The sequence below is a fragment of the Muntiacus reevesi genome, chromosome 7 (genome assembly GCF_963930625.1).
Source record: "Muntiacus reevesi chromosome 7, mMunRee1.1, whole genome shotgun sequence".
Taxonomy (NCBI): domain Eukaryota; kingdom Metazoa; phylum Chordata; class Mammalia; order Artiodactyla; family Cervidae; genus Muntiacus; species Muntiacus reevesi.
Window position 1 is genome coordinate 83,114,872 of NC_089255.1, and position 21,229 is coordinate 83,136,100.

General features: G+C 48.0%; 1 protein-coding gene and 1 long non-coding RNA gene across 3 annotated transcripts; both read left to right on the top strand.

The window, feature by feature from the left end:
• The first annotated feature begins 777 nt into the window (after positions 1-777).
• On the top strand, positions 778-4,261 carry FOS (Fos proto-oncogene, AP-1 transcription factor subunit). The gene is made up of 4 exons (XM_065941137.1): positions 778-1,129; positions 1,915-2,166; positions 2,587-2,694; positions 2,818-4,261. The coding sequence occupies exons 1-4, from the start codon at positions 989-991 to the stop codon at positions 3,457-3,459; spliced, it is 1,143 nt and encodes a 380-aa protein (XP_065797209.1). The 5' UTR covers positions 778-988; the 3' UTR covers positions 3,460-4,261.
• A 13,757-nt stretch (positions 4,262-18,018) lies between these two features.
• LOC136172310 (uncharacterized) lies at positions 18,019-20,676 on the top strand. 2 transcript variants are annotated; one of them, XR_010664001.1, is made up of 3 exons: positions 18,019-18,087; positions 19,370-19,497; positions 19,909-20,676. It is a non-coding gene; the product is annotated as an uncharacterized lncRNA (long non-coding RNA). The 2 variants fall into 2 exon arrangements; XR_010664002.1 differs by lacking the exon at positions 18,019-18,087 and adding an exon at positions 18,185-18,354.
• The last annotated feature ends 553 nt before the right edge of the window (positions 20,677-21,229 follow it).

Sequence of the window (21,229 nt, forward strand, 5' to 3'; positions counted from 1 at the left end):
TAGAATAAAAAATACCCAGTATCGTAGATAAAGTAGGTTATCGTATGTCTTGTTTTGGATCCTTCCAAACCGCAGGACCAATCCTAGTAATGCTGGAGTCTGGGGAGCTTGAGGTGAGGGGGTGAGGGTCCGTTTCTAGAGCTTGCACTGAATTAGGGCTAGAATGGGGAGTGAGGGCAGAGGCGCATTCCTTCGGGGGCCGAGGTTTAACCTGCTTGGCTGTGTGTACCTGTGTCGCCTATAACCTGAGCCTCAGAACTCTTTCCCGGGTTTTCGTATAGGAGTAAAAGGGCGCCCCCCCGCCCCCGCCGCCGCCAATCTTATCCTCCCCCAGCCCCGGAACAAGGGTCCGCATTGAACCAGGTGCGAATGTTCGCTCGCCTTCTCCGCCTCCCCTCCCCCCGGCCGCGGCCCCCGCCTCCCCCCCGGCGCTGCACCCTCGGTGTTGGCTGCAGCCCGCGAGCAGTTCCCGTCAATCCCTCCCTCCCCTTTACACAGGATGTCCATATTAGGACATCTGCGTCAGCAGGTTTCCACGGCCGTCCGCTGCAGTCGTGGGGGGACCCATCCCCACGGCCCCTCATCTCTGCATCTCCACGCGACCCCAGGAACTAGGGGGAGACGGGCCGACAAGATCAAGAAACTCGACAGCGCGGGGAACTGGGGGCTCTGCGAGGGCGGCGGAGGAGGCAAATGGGAACCCTAGAAGTAGCCGGGCCCGTGCGCCACCCCTCGGGAGCCGCAATGGTTGCGCCCAGTGAGTGACGTGTTGGGCTCATTCATAAAATGCTGTTATAAAAGCGGTGGCTGCGGCGCCTAGTACTCCAACCGCATCTGCAGCGAGCAAGCTTAAGGAGCCGACACAGAGCCGGCGGCGCAGCGAGCGAGCGAGCGAGCGAGCGACCGCGCACACCTACCCAGCTCTGCCCGGCAGCTCGCACCTGCCTCCGCCCCTGCGCCCCTCGCTCGGCTTTGACCGCTCGCGATCATGATGTTCTCTGGCTTCAACGCCGACTACGAGGCGTCTTCCTCCCGCTGCAGCAGCGCCTCCCCGGCCGGGGACAGTCTCTCCTACTACCACTCACCGGCCGACTCCTTCTCCAGCATGGGCTCGCCCGTCAATGCGCAGGTGAGGCTGGCTCCGCGCCGCCGCAGGGCCCGGGGGTGGAGGGGTCACCTGGGAGAAATCACCGGGGCGAGACGCTCGGGAAGACGAGTCCGGGACTCCTTTCGCCGGGGGCAGGGAGGGAGACCTGCCCCGGCCAAAAGCAGCCCTCTCTCGGGAGCTCCGAACTTTGTTTGGAGCGGCCCGCGAGCATGTCATCAGAATTGCTTCTTTGCCGCGGCAGGCTCTTTCTGAGCTGTACCCCCCGGCGCACGCTCGCTGACTGATCTCTGACATTAGCTGGGGCCAAAGTGTCCCAAAGCAAAAGACTCGCGAAGTAGAACCTGGCGCCTCCGGGGGGAGGCGGCCAAAGTCGGCCATCCCCCCCACCGCGCCACCCCTCCAGCCTGGAGCAGGGAAAGGAGGGGTAGGGGAGGAGGGTGAAGCAGGCGAGTGTGTAAGGCAGTTTCATTGATAAAAAGCGAGTTCATTCAGGAGACTCCGGAGCGGCGCCTGCGTCAGCGCGGACGTCAGAGATATTTATAACAAACCCCCTTTCAAGAGAGTGATGCTGAAGGGATAACGGGAACGCAGCAGCAGGATGGAAGAGAAAGGCACTGCGCTGCGGAAATCTTGGGAAGAAAGGGGGGGGAGACCTTTCATCCCCGATGACGGGCGTTGTATAAAGACGCGAGCTGTCCATCGCCGGAGGGCTTCTCCTGCCTCTCTCGCTGCTGCATGCGGCACTGGAAATCTGCTCACCCCCACCTGCTCGCTCACGTCCGTTTCCTCCTTCTCTTTCATTCTAGGACTACTGCACCGATCTGGCCGTCTCCAGTGCCAACTTTATCCCAACAGTGACTGCCATCTCGACCAGCCCGGACCTACAATGGCTAGTGCAGCCCACCCTGGTCTCCTCCGTGGCCCCGTCCCAGACCAGAGCCCCCCACCCCTATGGAGTCCCCACTCCCTCAGCTGGGGCTTACTCCAGGGCTGGAGTCATGAAAACCATGACGGGAGGCAGAGCGCAGAGCATTGGCCGGAGGGGCAAGATGGAACAGGTGAGAGTTCTTGGCACCTTCTGAGGGGGAGGTGGGGGTCGACATTGTGGAGACAGGCAGCATAGGGGTCAGAGTGAAGCCACTGATGCCTTGACTGGACACCCCAAGTGGGAAAGCCTGGCTCCAAGCCCTTTCCATCCAAATCAGACTCTGATTGTCTCACCCTAAGAAATGCCCTGATGTGTAGTTTCCTCCCTAATATGTTTCCATCTCGTGCCTTTAGTCTGGGCTCTTCTTGGCTCTTGCTGAGATTCTTATTTTAAATGCAAGTCACACCCAGCTTGCAACTGCAGGTTAGAAATGGCTTTACAGAAGAGGTGCCAGGAGCTAGGAAGCTGCAGGAGCTGGTTTCCCTGGGGTGGGTGAATGAAGCTGGTGGCAGACACCGTTACTGAATGCTGCTCTTTTTTTCCCTCCCAGTTGTCCCCAGAAGAGGAAGAGAAAAGGAGAATCCGAAGGGAAAGGAATAAGATGGCTGCAGCCAAATGCCGGAACCGGCGGAGGGAGCTGACTGACACCCTCCAAGCGGTAGGTAGAGCCCATGGGTCACTTCTTTTTAAAACTTAAGGGGAAACTTGGAGACTGGATGTAAGGGATCTGTGTCCTTGAGTCAGACCATGTCTTATGCTTCCCTCTGCTCTCTCCTTCCAGGAGACAGACCAACTGGAAGATGAGAAGTCTGCTTTGCAGACGGAGATTGCCAATCTGCTGAAGGAGAAGGAAAAACTCGAGTTCATCCTAGCGGCTCATCGACCTGCCTGCAAGATCCCCGACGACCTGGGCTTCCCAGAAGAGATGTCTGTGGCTTCCCTTGATCTGAGTGGGGGCCTGCCTGAGGCTGCCACCCCTGAATCTGAGGAGGCCTTCACTCTGCCCCTCCTCAATGACCCCGAGCCCAAGCCCTCAGTGGAGCCGGTCAAGAGCGTCGGCAGCATGGAGCTGAAGGCTGAGCCCTTTGACGACTTCATGTTCCCAGCATCGTCCAGGCCCAGCGGCTCGGAGACCGCCCGCTCTGTGCCAGACATGGACCTGTCTGGTTCCTTCTATGCAGCAGACTGGGAGCCCCTGCACGGTGGCTCCCTGGGGATGGGGCCTCTGGCCACGGAGCTGGAGCCCCTGTGCACCCCGGTGGTGACCTGTACTCCCAGCTGCACTACTTACACGTCTTCCTTCGTCTTCACCTACCCTGAGGCTGACTCCTTCCCCAGCTGTGCAGCTGCCCACCGCAAGGGCAGCAGCAGCAACGAGCCTTCCTCTGACTCGCTCAGCTCACCCACGCTGCTGGCCCTGTGAGCGTGCAGAGAGGGGAGGCAGTGGGCGTGCACGTGGCCACTGCCTGAGTCGGCGCATTACGGAGAGAAACACGTCTTCCCTCGAGGGTTCCCGTAGACCTAGGGAGGACCTTATCTGTGCGTGAAACACACCAGGCTGTGGGCCTCAAGGACTTGCAAGCGAGCATCCCCGTGTGGACTCAAGTCCTTACCTCTTCTGGAGATGTAGCAAAACGCATGGAGTGTGTATTATTCCCAGTGACACCTCTGAGAGCTGGTAGTTAGTAGCATGTGGAGCCAGGCCTGGGTCTGTGTCTCTTTTCTCTTTTCTCTTTAGTCTTCTCATAGCATTAACTAATCTATTGGGTTCGTTATTGGAATTAACCTGGTGCTGGATATTTTCAAATTGTATCTAGTGCAGCTGATTTTAACAATAACTACTGTGTTCCTGGCAATAGTGTGTTCTGATTAGCAATGACCAATATTAAATTAAGAAAAGATATGACTTTATTTTCTAGTAGATAGAAATAAATAGCTATATCCATGTACTGTAGTTTTTTCTTCAACATCGATGTTCATCGTAACGTTACTGATCATGCATTGTTGAGGTGGTCTGAATGTTCTGACATTAACAGTTTTCCATGAAAACGTTTTATTGTGTTTTTAATTTATTTATTAAGATGGATTCTCAGATATTTATATTTTTATTTTATTTTTTTCTACCTTGAGGTCTTTTGACATGTGGAAAGTGAACTTGAATGAAAAATTTAAGCATTGTTTGCTTATTGTTCAAAGACATTGTCAATAAAAGCATTTAAGTTGAATGCGACCCACCTTGTGCTCTTTTCATTCTGGAAGTTTTCTAAGTTTCTGGAAGGTATTGTCAGAGACCAGTTTGTCAAGAAGGGTAGCTCTTGGAGGGGACACACCCCTCTGTTTGATCCCTTATCAAACCAGGAGAAACTCAGGAGCTGACGTTGGAAAATTGTACAAACTCACGCCTTCACCTTGCAGTGCTGCTTCTCTGCCTACAAGTTCTGGGAATGGGAAACTGCTTTGCAATAGCTTTTGTGGGAACACATCTTCCTGCTTCTTTTTCTGTTTTGAAAGTCAAAGGGAGGGATATTTAAATCTGGCTGTGCTAATACAAAACTTAAACGTCTAGGTCTTCTAGGAACCCTTTTAGCAAATAATTGAGTTTTGCATGAACCACTTTAACTTTTTATTGCCACCAGATCATGTGAGGGTTACTCCCACCTTAAAGGAGAACAAACAAGAATGGTTAGAATGGTGCTTTCTCAATATTCCACGGCTGGGATTAGAGTCTTAACTTCTCACTCATCACCCTATTCATCAGCCTGAACTGCCTCTTAACAACTGGTTTTTCTTTTTAAAAAAAAAAACTTTCACCTGGTTGGAAAGAAAACAAAACAAAAACCAAACCCACAACTTTTCAGTCCTTAACTCTAACAATCCAACATATATTTTTCATTCTCAGAAAGAAAGGAGGGTTCTTATCCTATCCCTCTGTGTGTGTGTGTGTGTGTGTGTGCGTGCGCGCGTGTGCATGCACGTGCACGCTTGGTTGCTCAGTCACGTTGGACTCTTTGACCCTGTGGACTGTAGTCCACTAGGTTCCTCCGTCTATGGGATTCTCCAGGCAAGAATACTGGAGTGGGTTGCCACTTCCTCCTCTAGGGAATCTTCCTGACCCTGGGATTGAACTGGAGTCTCTTGTGTCTCCTGCATTGGCAGGCAGATTCTTTACCACTGTGCCACCTGGGAAGCCTATCCTTTAGTAATCAATGTATTATAATTTCTGAAGTTTCTTTAACATATGTCTGACATTCAGTTTACACTGGAGGAAGAAAAGGCTGGCTCTGAGAATTGGAAAGAGATCTCAAACAGTGCAAACAATGGTTGATCATTCAGTAAATAAAAAGTTACATAATAGCTCGAGAAGGAGAAGTCAACATGATTGAATGAGCTTTAACTTAGAAACTTTATCATCTTAATGAAGAACATGACCTTTGTCTGGGACACCTCTGGTAATGGGGCGCTTACACGCACAGGTACCAACCACAAAGAATGGAGGTGGCGCCTTCCTCTTCTGCTCTCTGCTATCAAGCGAGCAGGAACCAAGTCTGGAAGTGAAAGCCCAGGTTTTCACCCATGCTAAGGGGAAGAGAAGCTTTGAGGCCAGACTTCTAATGCTTTGGTGATCATGAAAATCACTGGGTGGTTATGGGATATTGTACTCAGTCAAGTTGAAAGTTGCAATTTAAAATGACAGTTCCAAAAAATTAAATGACTTTTCTATTGAGGGTGCCGTTCTCACCTATGATCTCCCTGCTCCTCACATAATACTTGACATTTGAAAGCAACGTGCTTTAGACTCTTAAGAGCACTGATCTCTCACACATCACTTGCATATTATTTTTGCCTGTCAGGCAATAATGAAAATGGCCTTAGACTTCCTGTTTGTTGTTCGGGGGGTAAACTTTCTGCAATCTTTGTTGTTGTTCAGTTGCTAAGTTGTGTCTGACTCTGCGACTTCATGGACTGCAGCACCTCAGGCTCCCTTATCCTTCACTACCTCCCAGAGTTTGCTCAAATTCATGTCCATTGAGTCAGAGATGCAATCTAACCATCTCACCCTTTGCCACCCTCTTCTCTTTTTGCCTTCAGTCTTGTCCAGCATCGTCTTTTCCAATGAGTCTGCTCTTTGCATCTGGTGGCCAATGTACTGGAGCTTCAGCTTCAACATCAGTCCTTCCAATGAATAATCAGGGTTGATATCCTTTAGGAATGACTGGTTTGATCTCCTTGCAGTCCAAGGGACTCTCAAGAGTCTTCTTCAGCACCACAATGAGAAAACCTCAATTCTTCAGTGCTCAGCCGTCTTTGTGGTCCAACTCACAACTAAATACAGAATTAACTGTAACTAACACCCAGATCTGAAATGACAAGAAGAGATCTGAAGGAAAGCAGCTGGCTCCCCTACATGTACAGTAATAATAACCCATGGAAGGAGACTTCTCAGATGGGAAAGGGAGGCTGAACCTTTAGACCTGGATACCTAACTCCTGGAGACCTGACTAACAGCCTCTGTCAGCCCCGTGCTGATTGGAGAGGGAACTGTGCTTTCTGCTTGACGGCACTGGTCTTGGCCTGGAGGCAGACCCTTCCTCTAGTTCACTATAGCCCAACTGAGACCAGGCTACTCCATCAACAAGGTCCAGGAGAGGGCCTCCACACAGAGAATCTCTACTGGGCTTCTCAGAGGACCTATAGGTTCTGCCCTAAGGTTGACATTCCCGTGAGCTCTCTGCTCACCATTCTCATGGGATCAAGAGACAAAAGGAATTCCCTGTTTTTACCTAAAGGTCTCCTTCCACATCCTCTTTTCCTGACTCATGATTTAACAACTCCCATGGAGGATGGACACTGGAAATGTCGACTTTCTCTTAGGAAAGACTCTGAGCCCACCTGACTCCTATCCATACCATATGGCCTTACACTGTTCTCAACAAAATGACTGTTTCAGGGCACCACTGTTTACTCATACAAACGAAGCTTGTGTAATAGCAAGGGATGGGAGAAGGATTCAAGGGGCTTGTTTTTTTTACAAGGAGAATGCCTAATTTGTCCATCAATGGATCCCCAGACCTGGTTCAGTGTCTGGCACAAGTGTGCATGCTCAGTCGTGCCTGGCTCTTTGTGACTCCACGGACTGTATGTAGCCTGCTAGGCTCCTCTGTCCCTGGAATTTTCCAGGCAGAAACACTGGAGTGTGTTGCCATTCCCTACTCTAGGGGATCTTCCTGACCCAGAGAATGAACCCAAGTCTCTTGAGTCTCCTCAAGAGATTCGATCTGCGTTGGCAGGCAGATTCTTTACCCCTGTGCCACCTGGGAAGTCCACCTGGCACTTAGTACAGGGTTAACAAATACTTGCGGGGCGGATAAATGAGTAAATTCTGCACTATTTCCACAAGCAGAAATATATTCCCTGCATACTCTTTAATACCTCCTATTCCAGGCCCTGTTACAATATGAAGCAATGGGGATTTCATAACTTTTATATATGGGTTCAAACCCATACCCCACTTCCATCTTTGGCTCCTGGAATTCCTCCACTGCCTCCCTTGGATTATTTCTGCCAATTCAACTTCAAAGAGAATGCACTGCCATCGTGCTTTCAGCTCCAAATTAATTTTAGATGAAAAAGAGTAGAAGAAAAAAATTATCTTTATGTAATAGTGGATTGTAGATGCTGCATCATTTTTGCACATCCCTGCACCTTCTGTAATTATCAAAATTAAAGGGTAGCATTTAACAATTTGCTCTAATAACAGTAATTTTGTATCAGCAGCAACTTCCCATGTGCGAATGAGAGTAAATCAATTATGTTATCTTTAATTAGTGGATAAAGTAGAGACAGAGGAAAAGTAAAAGCTTTCAGATGATTACTCTAAGGAAATCAACTGAAGTTTTGATGTTTTTCAAATAAAAAAAAAATTGAAAACAAAAATTCAATCTTTAAACTGTGTGTGAGACTTCTTCCAAACATAGAATAATCAAATTCCTCAAAAAATAAGTGAAGGGTTTCCCTGGTGGCCCAGTGGTTAAAGAATCCACCTCCCGATGCAGGGGACATGGGTTCCCTGGTCTGGAAATATTCCACGTGCTGTGAGGCAACTAAGGCCATGTGCCACAACTCCCGAAGCCCATGCCCTAGAGCCTGTGCTCCATAACAAGAGAAGTCCTTGCAATGAGAAGCCCACGCACTAAAATTAGAGAGTAGCCTCCATTCTCTGCAAATAGAGAAAGCCCACACACAGCAATGAAGACCCCGTGTAGCCAATAATAAAATAAGTAAATAAATAGGATAATGCAAATGAGGTTTGGGCATGACTTGAATGCTGACTATCAGAGCATTTTAAGTTGTGCCATTCTGCTATAAACATTAAAGAACTGCTTCTTCAGTCCTCTCCAGGGATATTTCCTGTCCTTCTCTGCAGGCACTTGGCTCACCGGCCGTCCTTCCATTGCTGACACATAGCATGTAAGTCCCTGCTGCAGGGCCTTTGCACTTGCTATCCTCTGCCTGGGACCCTTTCCCCAGGCTGGCTTCTTCCTGTCAGTCAGGACTCAGCTCTAAGAACATCCCCTCCAAGAAGCCTTCCCACGTCGCTGTCCAGAATAACCTCTAGAAGTGCACACTTCCGCCCCACGACTCTGTGTCCCACTACCCTGCTTTGCTTTTTTTCACAGACCTTATCACTCTCTGCAACAACCTATTTATATTTTCTCTCCTTTTTAGAAAAACAAATTTCTATCATTTACACTGTCTGTAAGTCCCATGTGAGCAGGGACCTTTTCTGTCTTGATCACCTACCTCTCTATCTCCAAGGTCTATTAGGGACTCACTGTTAAATGAATGAATGAAGGCAGATTAAAACCTACAAAAACGTCTAAAGAGAGATAAGTAGGCTTTAACAGTGATGATGACCTGTGTTCGTCATTGATTTCTTCCAGAGTGGAAGAATATGCCTTCTTGTTTAAAAAAAAATTCTTGGCAAGAGTTCTACAATATTAAGATGAGGAACTAGCTGACTTGGGAAAGAATTTTAAGGGGTACTGAAAAATACAAGTATACTGTATAGATCAGAGACACTTCTAGGCTAATTACAAATTGTGAAATTTGTTTCAACAGCAAATGAAGAATAAATGCATATGTGAATGAAAGTATCATCATGTTTAAAGAAACAAAACTATGTATTTCACTCTCATTGATATAAAATTTTCAGACTATTGCACAAATCCTTTCCAGTTCACGGATTCTAGCAGTTGGTGTGTTAAATTACAAAACTTACGATTCAGTCTGCATGAGAATAGAAGAATAGGGTTAGCTGCTCTCACGGTCATTACAAACATCATTATCACAACCATCATTTACAAGAATATGCCCAGATCTGAGCAAAAGCGGATGGGAATAAAGTGAATTGACTCCTGACAAATGAGTTCAAAGTCCCTGAAGGGTGCTGACTGGATAGAACTCCCTTTTGCACAGAAGTGAAGGCAACAGAAACAAACAGGTTTAGCTGTAATGCAGTTCATTTCAATGGCTCCACACACCCATTCATGGACTAATCTAAACTGCCTTTCCTTTGCTCTTCTTGAGCACTGTTCAGCTGCCCAGGGGGACAAAAAACTGAAAGAACTTTGGCCGTTGTCCCCAAGGAGGCTCCTTGGCCTAATGGTCATCAGCTCTTCTTAATTAATACGGTGTTTTAACTTTCAGCTCTCACTGACATAGTGCCGAGGTTTGATTCAATCAGTCGATGAAAGTAAGAATCCAATGGGGTTTGATCATCAGGTACATTAGAAGCAGGCTCGTAGGAAGGGGGATCCTGCCAAAGCGTATGGAGCAAAGGGCAGCACCTCCATTGTAAGGATAAAAGGCTCAGGCCCCAGCTGCTACGGCGTTTACTTTGGCGAGCAATTTGTGGCCAGAGCTACAGAAACACTGATTCATTTTCAGGCTTTTGAATCAATCATGACACTATCATTGCAGGTAAACTTATCAAAGCAAAATTTTCAGTTCATCTGGATTTGAGGAATTGAATTCAACATAGCAGAGGGGCGTAGAGCATCGACTCAGCTTTGAATCCTGGCTCCTTGACCTTGGGCAGTTTACCTGTCTTCTCTGTACCTCAGTTTCCTCACCTGTGAAAAGGAGGTAATAACTGTATCCACCTCCTGGGGTTGTGGTGAGATTAAATGTATGGAGCTTATTACAGTTCCTGTGCACACAGCAGCATCACAGAAGGGTGAGTTATTACTTATTATCTTTATTTAGGGGGCTAGGGGTCAAGGGAGAAAATACATACCCTCTGGAGCATACTTAGTTCAGCTGTGTGTAGGCTGAACCCAGGCAGTGGGCTTCCCAGGTAGTGCTAGTGGGAAAGAACCTACTTGCCAGTGCAAGATATACAACAGACTCTGGTTCCATCCCTGAGTCAGGAAGATCCCCTGGAGAAGGAAATGGCAACCCAGTCCAGAGTTCTTGCCTGGATAATCCCATGGATAGAGGAGCCTGGCGGGCTACAGTCCGTGGGGTCGCAAAGAGTTGGACGTGACTGAGCACACAGGCATGCACCTACGCACACCGGAGCAAGCAGTGGACTTCATTTCATTCACTGAAAAAGCTTCTGTGTGTCCATTCTGTACCAGGCGCTGGATTCATATGCGAAGACACAGCCCTGTCCTCAAGGAGTCCCTGGTCGAAAGAAAGACACAAGAAGGTATTACACATAAGGTGACGATGAAAATTCCCAGATGTGCAGGGGTTACGAGAAGGAAGGAATGGTGAACTCTGGGGGAATCTCCCAGAAAGTGACCTCTGAGTTGGGCTTCAGAGATGGATGGAATTTGCCAGATGAGCAAGTAGCAGGTGAAGGATTCCGGGCGGCAGAAGGATATACACTATAAAGGCACAGACTCAGAAAAAACAGCCTATAAGGTGTGGGACTAAGGGAAGAGAGAGTGGGAGATGTAAGTTATAGAGGGTCGTATAAGTACAGTTGATGTACTTATCAACCGTATTGATGACATCAATACTGTAGCATCAAACTGGAGGGCGTGGGGGTTGGAGATAGGTCAAGAAGAGGTAACTGTGGCCAGATCATGAAAAGCCTGGTATTTACTGAGTTCAGTTGTGTGTAGGCTGAACCCAGGCAGTAGTGGTGGGAATCAGGAGGGAGCAAGAGGTAATGAGGGGGTAGGACTGTTAGGACTTGGTGATTGAGTGGATATGGGAGATGAGCGAGAGGGAGGAATCCAAGCTCACTCCCAGGTTTCCCAGACTCGACCTGCAAGGAGGTTTGTGAGTCCCTCAGTGGCTTTGTGACTCTGGGAAGAAAAGCAGGTTTGGGGGAAAAGAAGGTAAGTTCTGAGCTGGACATGTTGAGTTCAAGATGCCTCTGGAATACTGGGGGGAAGGAATGTGGGTGGTTGGAATTACATGGCAGAGGTTCTTTGATGTCAATTTATGGCGCTTGTCTGGAGATGTGTGGCTGGAATAGAACCTGGGATATAATATATATATATATATTTAAAAATCATAGTGAATAGAAAGTATTTATTTTTTGATAGTGCTGGGTCTTCGTTGCTGTGTGGGCTCTTGTCTAGTTGCCACGACTGGGGGTTTCCCTCTAGTTGCGGTGCATGGGGTCTCACTGTGGTGACTTTTCTTGTTACTGAGCATGGGCTCTAGGACACTCAGGCTTCAGTAGTTGTGGTGCATGGACTTAGTTGCTTGGCAGCATTTGGGATCTTTCCAGACCAGGGAAACCCTAAGATATAATATTAATAATAGCCAACATTTCACATGGGCTTGCTATGTGCCAGGCTGTACCACCAGATTTGCTTTGCTAATCATTTTGCCTTTGGTAGCTGGCACACAATGGGCACACAATAATTATTTTGTTGAATGGATGCCCTCATTTAGTCCTCACCACAAACTTACAAGGCAGGTATGATTAGGACCCTCACTTTATCTATAGGAAGATGATCTAGGAAAAGCTAAGTAAGTTAACTGAGGTCACACAGCTACTAAGGAGCAAATCTGAGATTTTTTTTTTTTCATTTATTTTTATTAGTTGGAGGCTAATTACTTTACAATATTGTAGTGGTTTTTGCCATACATTAACATGAATCAGCCATGGATTTACATATGTTCCCCATCCCGATCGATCCCCACTCCCGCCTCCTTCCCCATCCCACCCCTCCAAATCTGAGATTTGAAATCAGCTCTTTGTGATGCTAAGTCCAAAGTGCTTAACCGCTTTCCTAGAATCTTAAAGAAGGCTGAGCAGCGAAGAACTGATGCTTTTGAACTGTAGTGCTGGAGAAGACTCTTGAGAGTCCCTTGGACAGCAAGGAGATCAAACTAGTCAATCCCAAAGGAAATCACCGCTAAATGTTCATTTGAAGGACTGATGCTAAAGCTGAAACTTCAATACTTTGGCCACCTGAGACGGAGAGCTGACTCGCTGGAAAAGAACCTGATGTTGGGAAAGATTGAGGGCAGGAGGAGAAGGGGCTGACAGAGGATGAGGTGATTGGATGGCATCATTGACTCAAAGGACTGAGTTTGAGCAAGCTCTGGGAGGTAGTGAAGGACAGGGAAGCCTGGGCTGCTGCAGTCCAGGGGATTGCAAAGAGTCAGACACAACTGAGTGACTGAACAAGAACAGCAAGAATGTCAAATCTTCCCCCAAACATGTACTTCTAAGACCTGGGGTGGGACTCTCACCCCTCTGAGACTGTTTCCTCTACCAAACCAGGAGTGGGATTCAAAAGTCTCCAACCACTCCTTCAGCTTCAAAACACTGATGACATCAGATGATGACTATGGCAATGCAGTGAAGAGGCCCACATCACGTCACTTAGGGTGGAAGGCCTGGACAGTGTAGGCAGTGCAAAGTGGGATAGCAAGCAAGTTCTAGGTACAGGCAAAGAGGGTGGATTAGGGTTTAACTTCCATATAACCAATCACCACACATGGAGCCGCTTCAAACCAACATGTGTTCACTACCCCACAGTCTCTGTGGGTCAGGAGTCCTGGCAAAGCCTAGTTCAGTCTCCCAAGGTTTCGATCAAGGTGTCAGCCAAGCTCGTTCTCAGCTGAATGCTTCAATGAGGAAAGGTCAGCTTCTGATCTCATCTGGATTGTGGGAGGACTTTATTTCCTTGTGATTGTTTAACTAGCACCCTGCTTTTGACTGACTGTTGGACAGAAGTCACCCTCAGGTCCTAGAGGTTGCTCAAATTTCCTTGCATTTGAGCTTCCTCAACATGGCTGCTCACTTCATCAAGGGCTGCAGGAGAACCCACTCGCGTGTGCTAGCAAGATGGAGATATACTGTTACATCAACATAATCTCCAGGTGGCTTCCCATTACCTCCACCATACTCTGTTGCTTAGAAGAAATCTCAGGTTCTATCTCAAGGGGAGGGAACCACACAAATTCCCAACAGGAATTATTGGAGGTCACACTAGGGTCTGTCATCCATAAGGGGCCACATTGCTGCTGCTGCTAAGTCACTTCAGTCGTGTCCGACTCTGTGCGACCCCATAGACGGCAGCCCACCAGGCTCCCCCGTCTCTGGGACTCTCCAGGCAAGAACACTGGAGTGGGGTGCCATTGCCTTTTCCGAAGGGGCCACATTACCTGCTGAGAATTTGAAAGAAATTATAAAACCAGTCAAAGTTGGTCTGCTTTTTAGCTAAGACCATGAACTGGTAATTCTAGACATCATCAGTAACAAAATACTCTTTCCTGAAAAAATCTTTTGTTGTTTGAAGTTCTAAACAGTTGCTGGGATTACTGTCAAGTTTTCATAATGCATTCACTTAAGAAATTCCCTATCCTTTAATGCAGTGTATTCTACATGGAAGTAAACTCCCAGTTATACTGACAGTGGGTCTCCAAAACATGGACTTAGCTACAGGCTTTCATTTTAAGATGAAGACTGTAACGGTGCACAATCATTTGAGATGAGATCATTTTGGGTGCCATGTGTCTGTGTCGCCAATCCTATGGTAGTACACAATACTGTTTTTAAGTAACAGATGCTAAATAAACAAAGATAACACCCGTGACAGTAAAATCAGAGAAACTGAACTGGAGCTAATTCAGTTCTGTTATTCTATATGATCGCCTAGAATTTTTGTGTTTAAAATTTAAAAGAAACAGTGCAAACTGAGAGTTGTTTTTGACAGATGCACATTTCAGTTAACACACAAAATATTTTATTAAATTTTAGTATCAATTTTAAAACAGAAAATTCTTTTATTTTAAAATTAAAAAACAAAGCAAGAGAAAACCCAGTACGTGAGTAATATGATTTAGTAGTTGACTAAACTACTATAAATTGTGCTGTTTAGGAATAAAAATTAACAGCTAGCACTCATTGGGGCTCACAATGTGCCAGACACTGTCACACACACACACACACATTTATATTAGCTTATGAATACAGGCAAATCCTGCTATCATCCTTATTTTAAAGATAATGTAGTCCAGGAGCACAGAAGATTGTTGTCTGCTCAAGATTAGCCAACTAGAGTGGCAGAGATGGAATCTCAGTCCGGGTTGGGTGGTTCCAACGTCTGAATTCTTAGATTCTAGTAAAGGAAAACAAAAGACAGTATCCCAAACAATCTTGCCGGCCGAGTAAGCCCTCGAAAAAAGGGCAGGAAGGTTTCGCATCCACGAGGGCTTCTTTCCACTCCTGACCTGCCCCTGCCGGATCCTGAGCTGAGGGAGGGCCGGCTTCCCAAGGACCTGCCAGAGGGAATTCTCTTTCCGGGTCCCCTCTCCGCCCTCTGAGCACCCTCGCCGCGCCCCGGCCCTCCTCTGCCAAGCCCAGGTTTCTGCCGGCCCTTCCCAGCTTCCGGCCCTTCGCTCCAGGTCAGGTCGCTGGGTCCAGGCGGTGCCAGGAGCTCTGAAGTCCTCTATTTACTGTTTGGTTTCCATGGTGACACGTAGGCGCCGTCAGCGCCTTCCGTCATCAGCCCCGCAGCGCGGTCCCCCACCCGGCGCCGTGACGTCTGCCCGCCGCTTCCGCTCTGCCCATATTTGGCTCAGCCGCTGAGCTGCCCGCTGGGAGGAGGGAGTGGGAGGAGGCTGGGAGTCGGGCTCTGGCCTCCTCCTCTCCCTTCTCCTCCCCGCGCTCTCCGTCTCCGGCCACGCCCCCGTGCGGGTGCTGCGGGCGGGCCCCTGAGTTCTACGCTCCTCAACCCCGCGACCCCCGGCGGAGGCGAGGGGCGAGGGCGACAGGGGCCGCGAGGGAAGGCGTGGATGATTGATTGACAAGCCCCGGGGTCCCAGATATTTCTTGTCTCGTTGAGACTGCAGCCCAGAGTTGGGCTGTCTGTCTGTTTTGGGTTGGGTGAGCTGGGATCATAATTTTCTCCCTCTGTGCCCGGAAATCATGGAAACAGCCATCCTTCGCCTCTTTCTGTTTCATATTTTATAGGCTTGAACTTAAAATCCTCGTCTCTGGCGCAGTGGAAAGCTTTGAAGACCGTGGTTCTGGGAATTAGTGTTGCCCCTGGGGGGATACATGACCTTGGGAAGGTCACTTTCTTTTACCTAGCCTGGTAAATGAGCTTTAGGGGGTGAGGCACAGCGGCGTCAGGCTTGGGAGGGGAGATCGTCTGCATCACCTTTTAGTTTTGCAGTAGTTACGGGCGGGGGAGAGAGGGGTCGGCGAACGGGGAGTGGGGGGAGGCCGGGGGGCAGTGCATGACATAATTGGAATACCGGTGAAGTTCTTTGAGGACCCCCTGCAATTCTGACGCCCGCAGCAACTGGCTTTGTGCGTTTCTTTGCGCCTTGGTCGTATTAGGCGCTTAATTAACTGTTGCTCACCGCTTATTGAATGAATCCCAGGCAAATTACTTTCGGATTTCACCTGCATAAATCCAGACCCCCGCAATTCCTCTTAGAGGCGGAAGGAGGGATATTGCGGCGATGATTAACATCGCGCAGCAGGGTTGCTGATGTAAAGCGATTTGCAGATGTAAAGGGCAATAAACAGTCCTGGGAGGAATCCAGCGAGATTCCAGAAATCTCGGAGGGAGCCGTGGGTGTGTGCCTCCGGGCCACGAGGGCGGGGGTGGGGTGGGCAGTGCCGCAGTGACCACTACCGGGGAGCCGACTGCGGGCGTGGGGGCAACTCTTCAAGATGCTTGGTACTGGCTCCCGCCCCCCTGCCCTGTCCCCAACCCCCGCGCATTCCTCAGTTCCTCTAACCAAAGGAGTGTGTTTAAGAATTTCAGAGCTAGAATGCACATCTGATACTACTGCTCTAATTCAAGCCTTTCAATTTTACATACGGGGGACTAAGGTTCAGAAAAGCTGATTCACTCCTCCAAGTTTGCACAGCTGGTTAGAGATAGATAAAAGCCAAGATTTCTGGCTTCAAACTAGCGTACCTCCCAGCTCCCCTCTAACCCCCTCTGCTCTTGTGACTTCAGGATCCTGTTGCCTGGCTCAGATGGTGGAACGTACAGTAAAGCTGAACACCGACATCAGAGCTCCTTAAAGGGTGCCAGTGGCATGCCTCCTGTCCCACACAACCCACAGAGTGACATCAGGGCCTGGGGTGATGGCCAGGAGGTGTGTTATCCCCAAAGCGCAGAGCATTCCTCCGTCTAGTGACTGGAATGGCTACACTTGTCCAGAGACCCTGAATTGGTTGCCCTGAAACTAGGCTTAGACTAGCAGTTGGTCATTTTTCATAGTTACCCAAGCCTCTCATTAAGTTTTCTCAGTCAAGAGAACAGAAGGCATGAATAGCCTCAGCCCATGGAAACCCCTGTTCTGCCTATTGGAAGATCTTTTCATGGTACATAGAGGTTGAAAGTGAAGTCGCTCAGTCGTGTCTGACTCTTTGTGACCCCATGGACTACCACGCTCCTCCATCCATGGAATTTTCCAGGCAAGAGTACTGGAGTGGGTTGCCATTTCCTTCTCCAGGGGATCTTCCTGACCCAGGGATCAAACCCCGGTCTCCCGCATTGTAGGCAGACGCTTTACTGTCTGAGCCACTAGGGAAACCCCTATGGCTCCCTATAAACCCCTATAACATAGAGATTAGATCCTCTTTAATGTCTGTCTCCCCTTTCAGTTTCACCCGACTTCCTCTTACATTCTATATTCTTTTTCTTCCCTGATTCTAGGCAGCCCAGTGTAAGACTGGTGCCCACTGCTGGCCTCAGGCCACGCCAACTCTTCCAAAGAAGAGTCTGGGATCTTTCCCCTTTCTCTGCGGTTTGTACTTGGAGCTCCAGCGACAGAAGTAACAGGTCTGCCTCCTGGTGGACATTTGAGGCAGAGCACCCTTCTCCAATTCCAGAAGCTGCCTAATGGTTATGGGAAGAGATTTTTTTTTTCTTCCTTTGTTTGCTCTGATGGAAATAGCAAAAGCCGACAGAAAAGAAAAAAAAAAAAATCCAAGTTTTTTTTTTTTTTTTTTAATCTCTTTATTTTAGAAGACCAGATTGATTTGGACGTAGAAAATACTCTCTTGTTTCTCTTGCCTGGACTGCTTTCTTTCCTCCTGCCAAGTCTTGCTGATTCCATTAGAGTGAACAAGGTTTTCTTGCCCCTTCTCTCAAATCTTGCCCCTTCTATTTCAGACTCCACCTCCTTCATAACAACTTTTCTGACTCCTCTGCTATATATTTTATGAACTACAGCTGTGCACAGGCCCAGCACACGAGTGCACACTTACTTGCTGTCTTTACTGTTGTTCCTTGAGAGTGGAAGCCAAGTCCTGGGTGTCTTTTGTGTTCACAGAATAATACCCAGCACAGGGCTGGGGACAAAACCTGCTCTCAAGCCCTTGCGGATTAATTGATTAATTTCTCCAGAAGCAACTCCAAGCCTTTGCTTTGATAAACTTTCCTATCAGTTCTTTGAGTGGGTTGGGGGGGCGGAGATCTAGGTAATGATCTAGTCAAAGATAGCCTTGCACAAGAAGGAGTTTCACAAAGCAGTTTCACAAGAGAACACCACCCCACGCAGAGAGGGATGGAGAAGTGGGAAGTGAACTCTCTGAAAGATGAGGAGGGTGAGAACACGGGAAGGTCAAAGGATGAAAAATTAGGGGCGGAGGGCAGGGAGGGGGCGCTTTGCTTGTGGGATCAGAGAGGCAGAGCAGCTTCTAGAGCCAGCTTCCTGTCCAGACGCCACCACTTGCAGCGTGGCCATAGGCAAGTTTACTCTGATCTCTGTGCCTCGTTTTCTTATCTGTAAAATAACTACCCGTCTCCTGGCCTTATTCTGAGGATAAATTGAGCTGATATTTGCAAAGTACTGGAATAGTACCTAGCACATGGTAAGTGCCATCTAACAGTTGGTCAGATTATTTTCCAATGTAGCTGTCTTGTAGATAGAATGGTGGAAGGTTATATGACCTTTTTGTTCCCTTTTGCACTGACTTCCTGAGCAGGCCATGAGCTATGTGGTCGTACAGGTCTGGGTGGATTCCTGTCCCTGTTACTAGTTGTTTGACCTTGGGCAGATCATTCTACTTCTTGGAGCCTCAGTTTTCTCATCTGTGAAGGGGAAGGGGGCAGATAATTGTGGTTACTTTGAAAGACTGTTGTATGCATTACATGACTGTAAAAAGCCAGGCATATCGAGAATTTTGTAAACAGAAGCTATAGTTATTATTATCTATGAGAGGAGCCATAGATAAAGGAGACCAGAGTCTCCAAAATCTTTGCGGTTTCCAGAAACATCAAATGTAGTGAATAGCAGTGAGATCGGCTCAGTTCCTGGAGCTTAGGGGTGGGAGGCTAGGCCTGGATCTGGGCCATGACTGGATATCAGCATCTGAAGAAACCAGGAATGGTTTGGCTTGTGGATCTGCTCTAGGAACATTTTCTGCCTGAGGGCTGTACTGAGGGTGTGGACTCGGTCAGGCCAGGTGCCAGCAGTGGGAGGCCCCTTCTTCCCATGAGGGCGGCCTTTAGTAAGAGAGGGCGTGGGCAGGGTGGGCCTTGGAAACCTGTTGTTGAGTGTGTATGTGTGTGACTGTGTGTATGACTGTGTGTGTGTGTGTGTGGGAATGGCCCAGACACTTCCTACACAAGGAGCTGGCCTCCCAGGCCTGGCATGACCATCCGCATGGCCGAACCTGCCTGCACAGCTCCTCAAAGCTGCCCTTCCTGGCCCTGACCTGGGACATCCCAGAGTGATTGCCGGCAGCTATCCGAGGAGTGGTGGGAAGGAGGGTTGTGATAGTCTTACAGTCAAATTACCCTTCATTCTCTTCAGCCGCATTTATGGAAAAGTACTAAATGGAATATACAAAAGCTGTGATGCAGTCCTTTGGGTTCTTTTCGAAGGGGGAAGGAAGATTGCAAAATCCAGCGATGCTAGAGTGTTGCAATCACAAACGTGTTGGGAATCACTTTTACAGTCCCCTGTGACCCGGGAGGAATTGCGCGCCCTGGCAGGCCAGAGTCTACGCTAAGTAAGTAGTCATTCTGGGATCCCAGACAGTCTTAGGAGCTGTTTGGGGATTGCGGAGGGATCTGTAAGCCTCATTTCAAACTCAGGTTTCCAGTCATGGCAAGGGAGGGGTGGGCCCCAGTGACTAGTACCTGGAGCAGAACTCAAACGTGGCTTGTGAAGTCACGAAGGTGCTAATATTGGTTGTCTCTGGGGAGGAAGGAATGTGTTTTTCATCATCTCCTTTTTGCTTGTTTGTACTCTCTGATTTTTGTTTTTGGCGAGCCCACATACTACTTTTGTAATAAAAATGTTTTTTAAATGTTCCCAGCAGAACAGTATGTTTGGTTTTTTTATGGGTAACAATAATAAATGAGAAGAGTCAGAACTCAAAACACCTCTTAATTTTTATTTCTTCTCCCCTTCTTTCCAGAAGAAATAGATGCTCCTAATGAAACCTTTGGAAGTTCAGATAATCAAAATGAAAAATCACCTATCATCACATTGCAGAGGTTTTGCCAACCATTTTAATTCTCCCTCCCTTTCCTATATTGGAAGCTTTAGTTTTATGCTTTTAAATTTATCCATTGTAGTTTTCATGAAAACAAGAGCAGGCTAGAACACTGTTTTATAATCTTGTTTTTCTATATCATACATCATGGATGCAATTTTTTTCCTACCTGATCACTTTAATAGCTAGTCATATAGGATTCTAAACATCCAACAGTTCTAAACATCCAACAATCAATCCTGCATTGTTGGACCTTTGGGTTGTTTCTAAGTGATTTTTCTATTCTAGACGAGGATGCAAGAAGCTCCGTGGCTAAATTTTTGCGCACATCTGAGATTATTTAGTTTGAGGTGGGCCGAGGGCATGCTGCTTTGTAAGGCTTTTGAAACATCGCTGTGCAGTCAGTACAGTGTCACAGAGGACAGCGTGCAGCCCCTGTTACAAATGGGAAGGGACTATTGGCTCAACCCATTTCTAGCTCTGCAATCTTGAGGAAATGACTTACCTTCTCTGCACATCAATTTCCTCAAATGATAATAGCTTATGGAATGAGACTATTGTGGGGACTGGATGAAAAAAAATGTGTCAAGTGGCACAGCACATGACGAACCCTCAGTAAATGGTGATTGTTTCTGACTCACGGATTGTCTTTTCTTCAGGGCAAGAAGTTGTCTTTGAAACTGAGGTCTAGTTGCCTGGGAAAGTTGCGGGGGAAGAACTGGAGTGGGTTTAAATGGTGAAAGGGGAAGACACTGAGATAGGGACGTCTCAGGCACAGTGGATAGGAATCCGTCTGCCAATGCAGGGGACACAGGTTTGATCCCCGGTCCGGGAAGATCCCATATGCCATGGAGCAACTAAGCCCATATGCTACAACTACTGATCCCATGCTCTAGAGCCTGCACGCTGCAACTGCTGAACCCAAATGCTGCAACTACTGAAGCTCATGTGCCTAGGGCCTTTGCTGTGCAATGAGAAGCCACCCAATGAGGAGCCCACGCACTGCAGTGAAGAGTAGCCTCTGCTTGCTGCAACTAGAGAAAGCCTGCACAGCAAGGAAGACCCAGTACAATTAAAAAAAAAAAAGCGGACAAGTGATCGAGAAGGGGCTGATGAGGGGGTTGTCCAGTCACCAAGTTGTCTCTGGCTCTTTGCGACCCCAGAGACCGCAGCACGCTAGGCTTCCCTGTGCTTCACTGTCTCCTGGAGTTTGCTCAAGCTCATGTCCTTTGAGTCGGTGTTG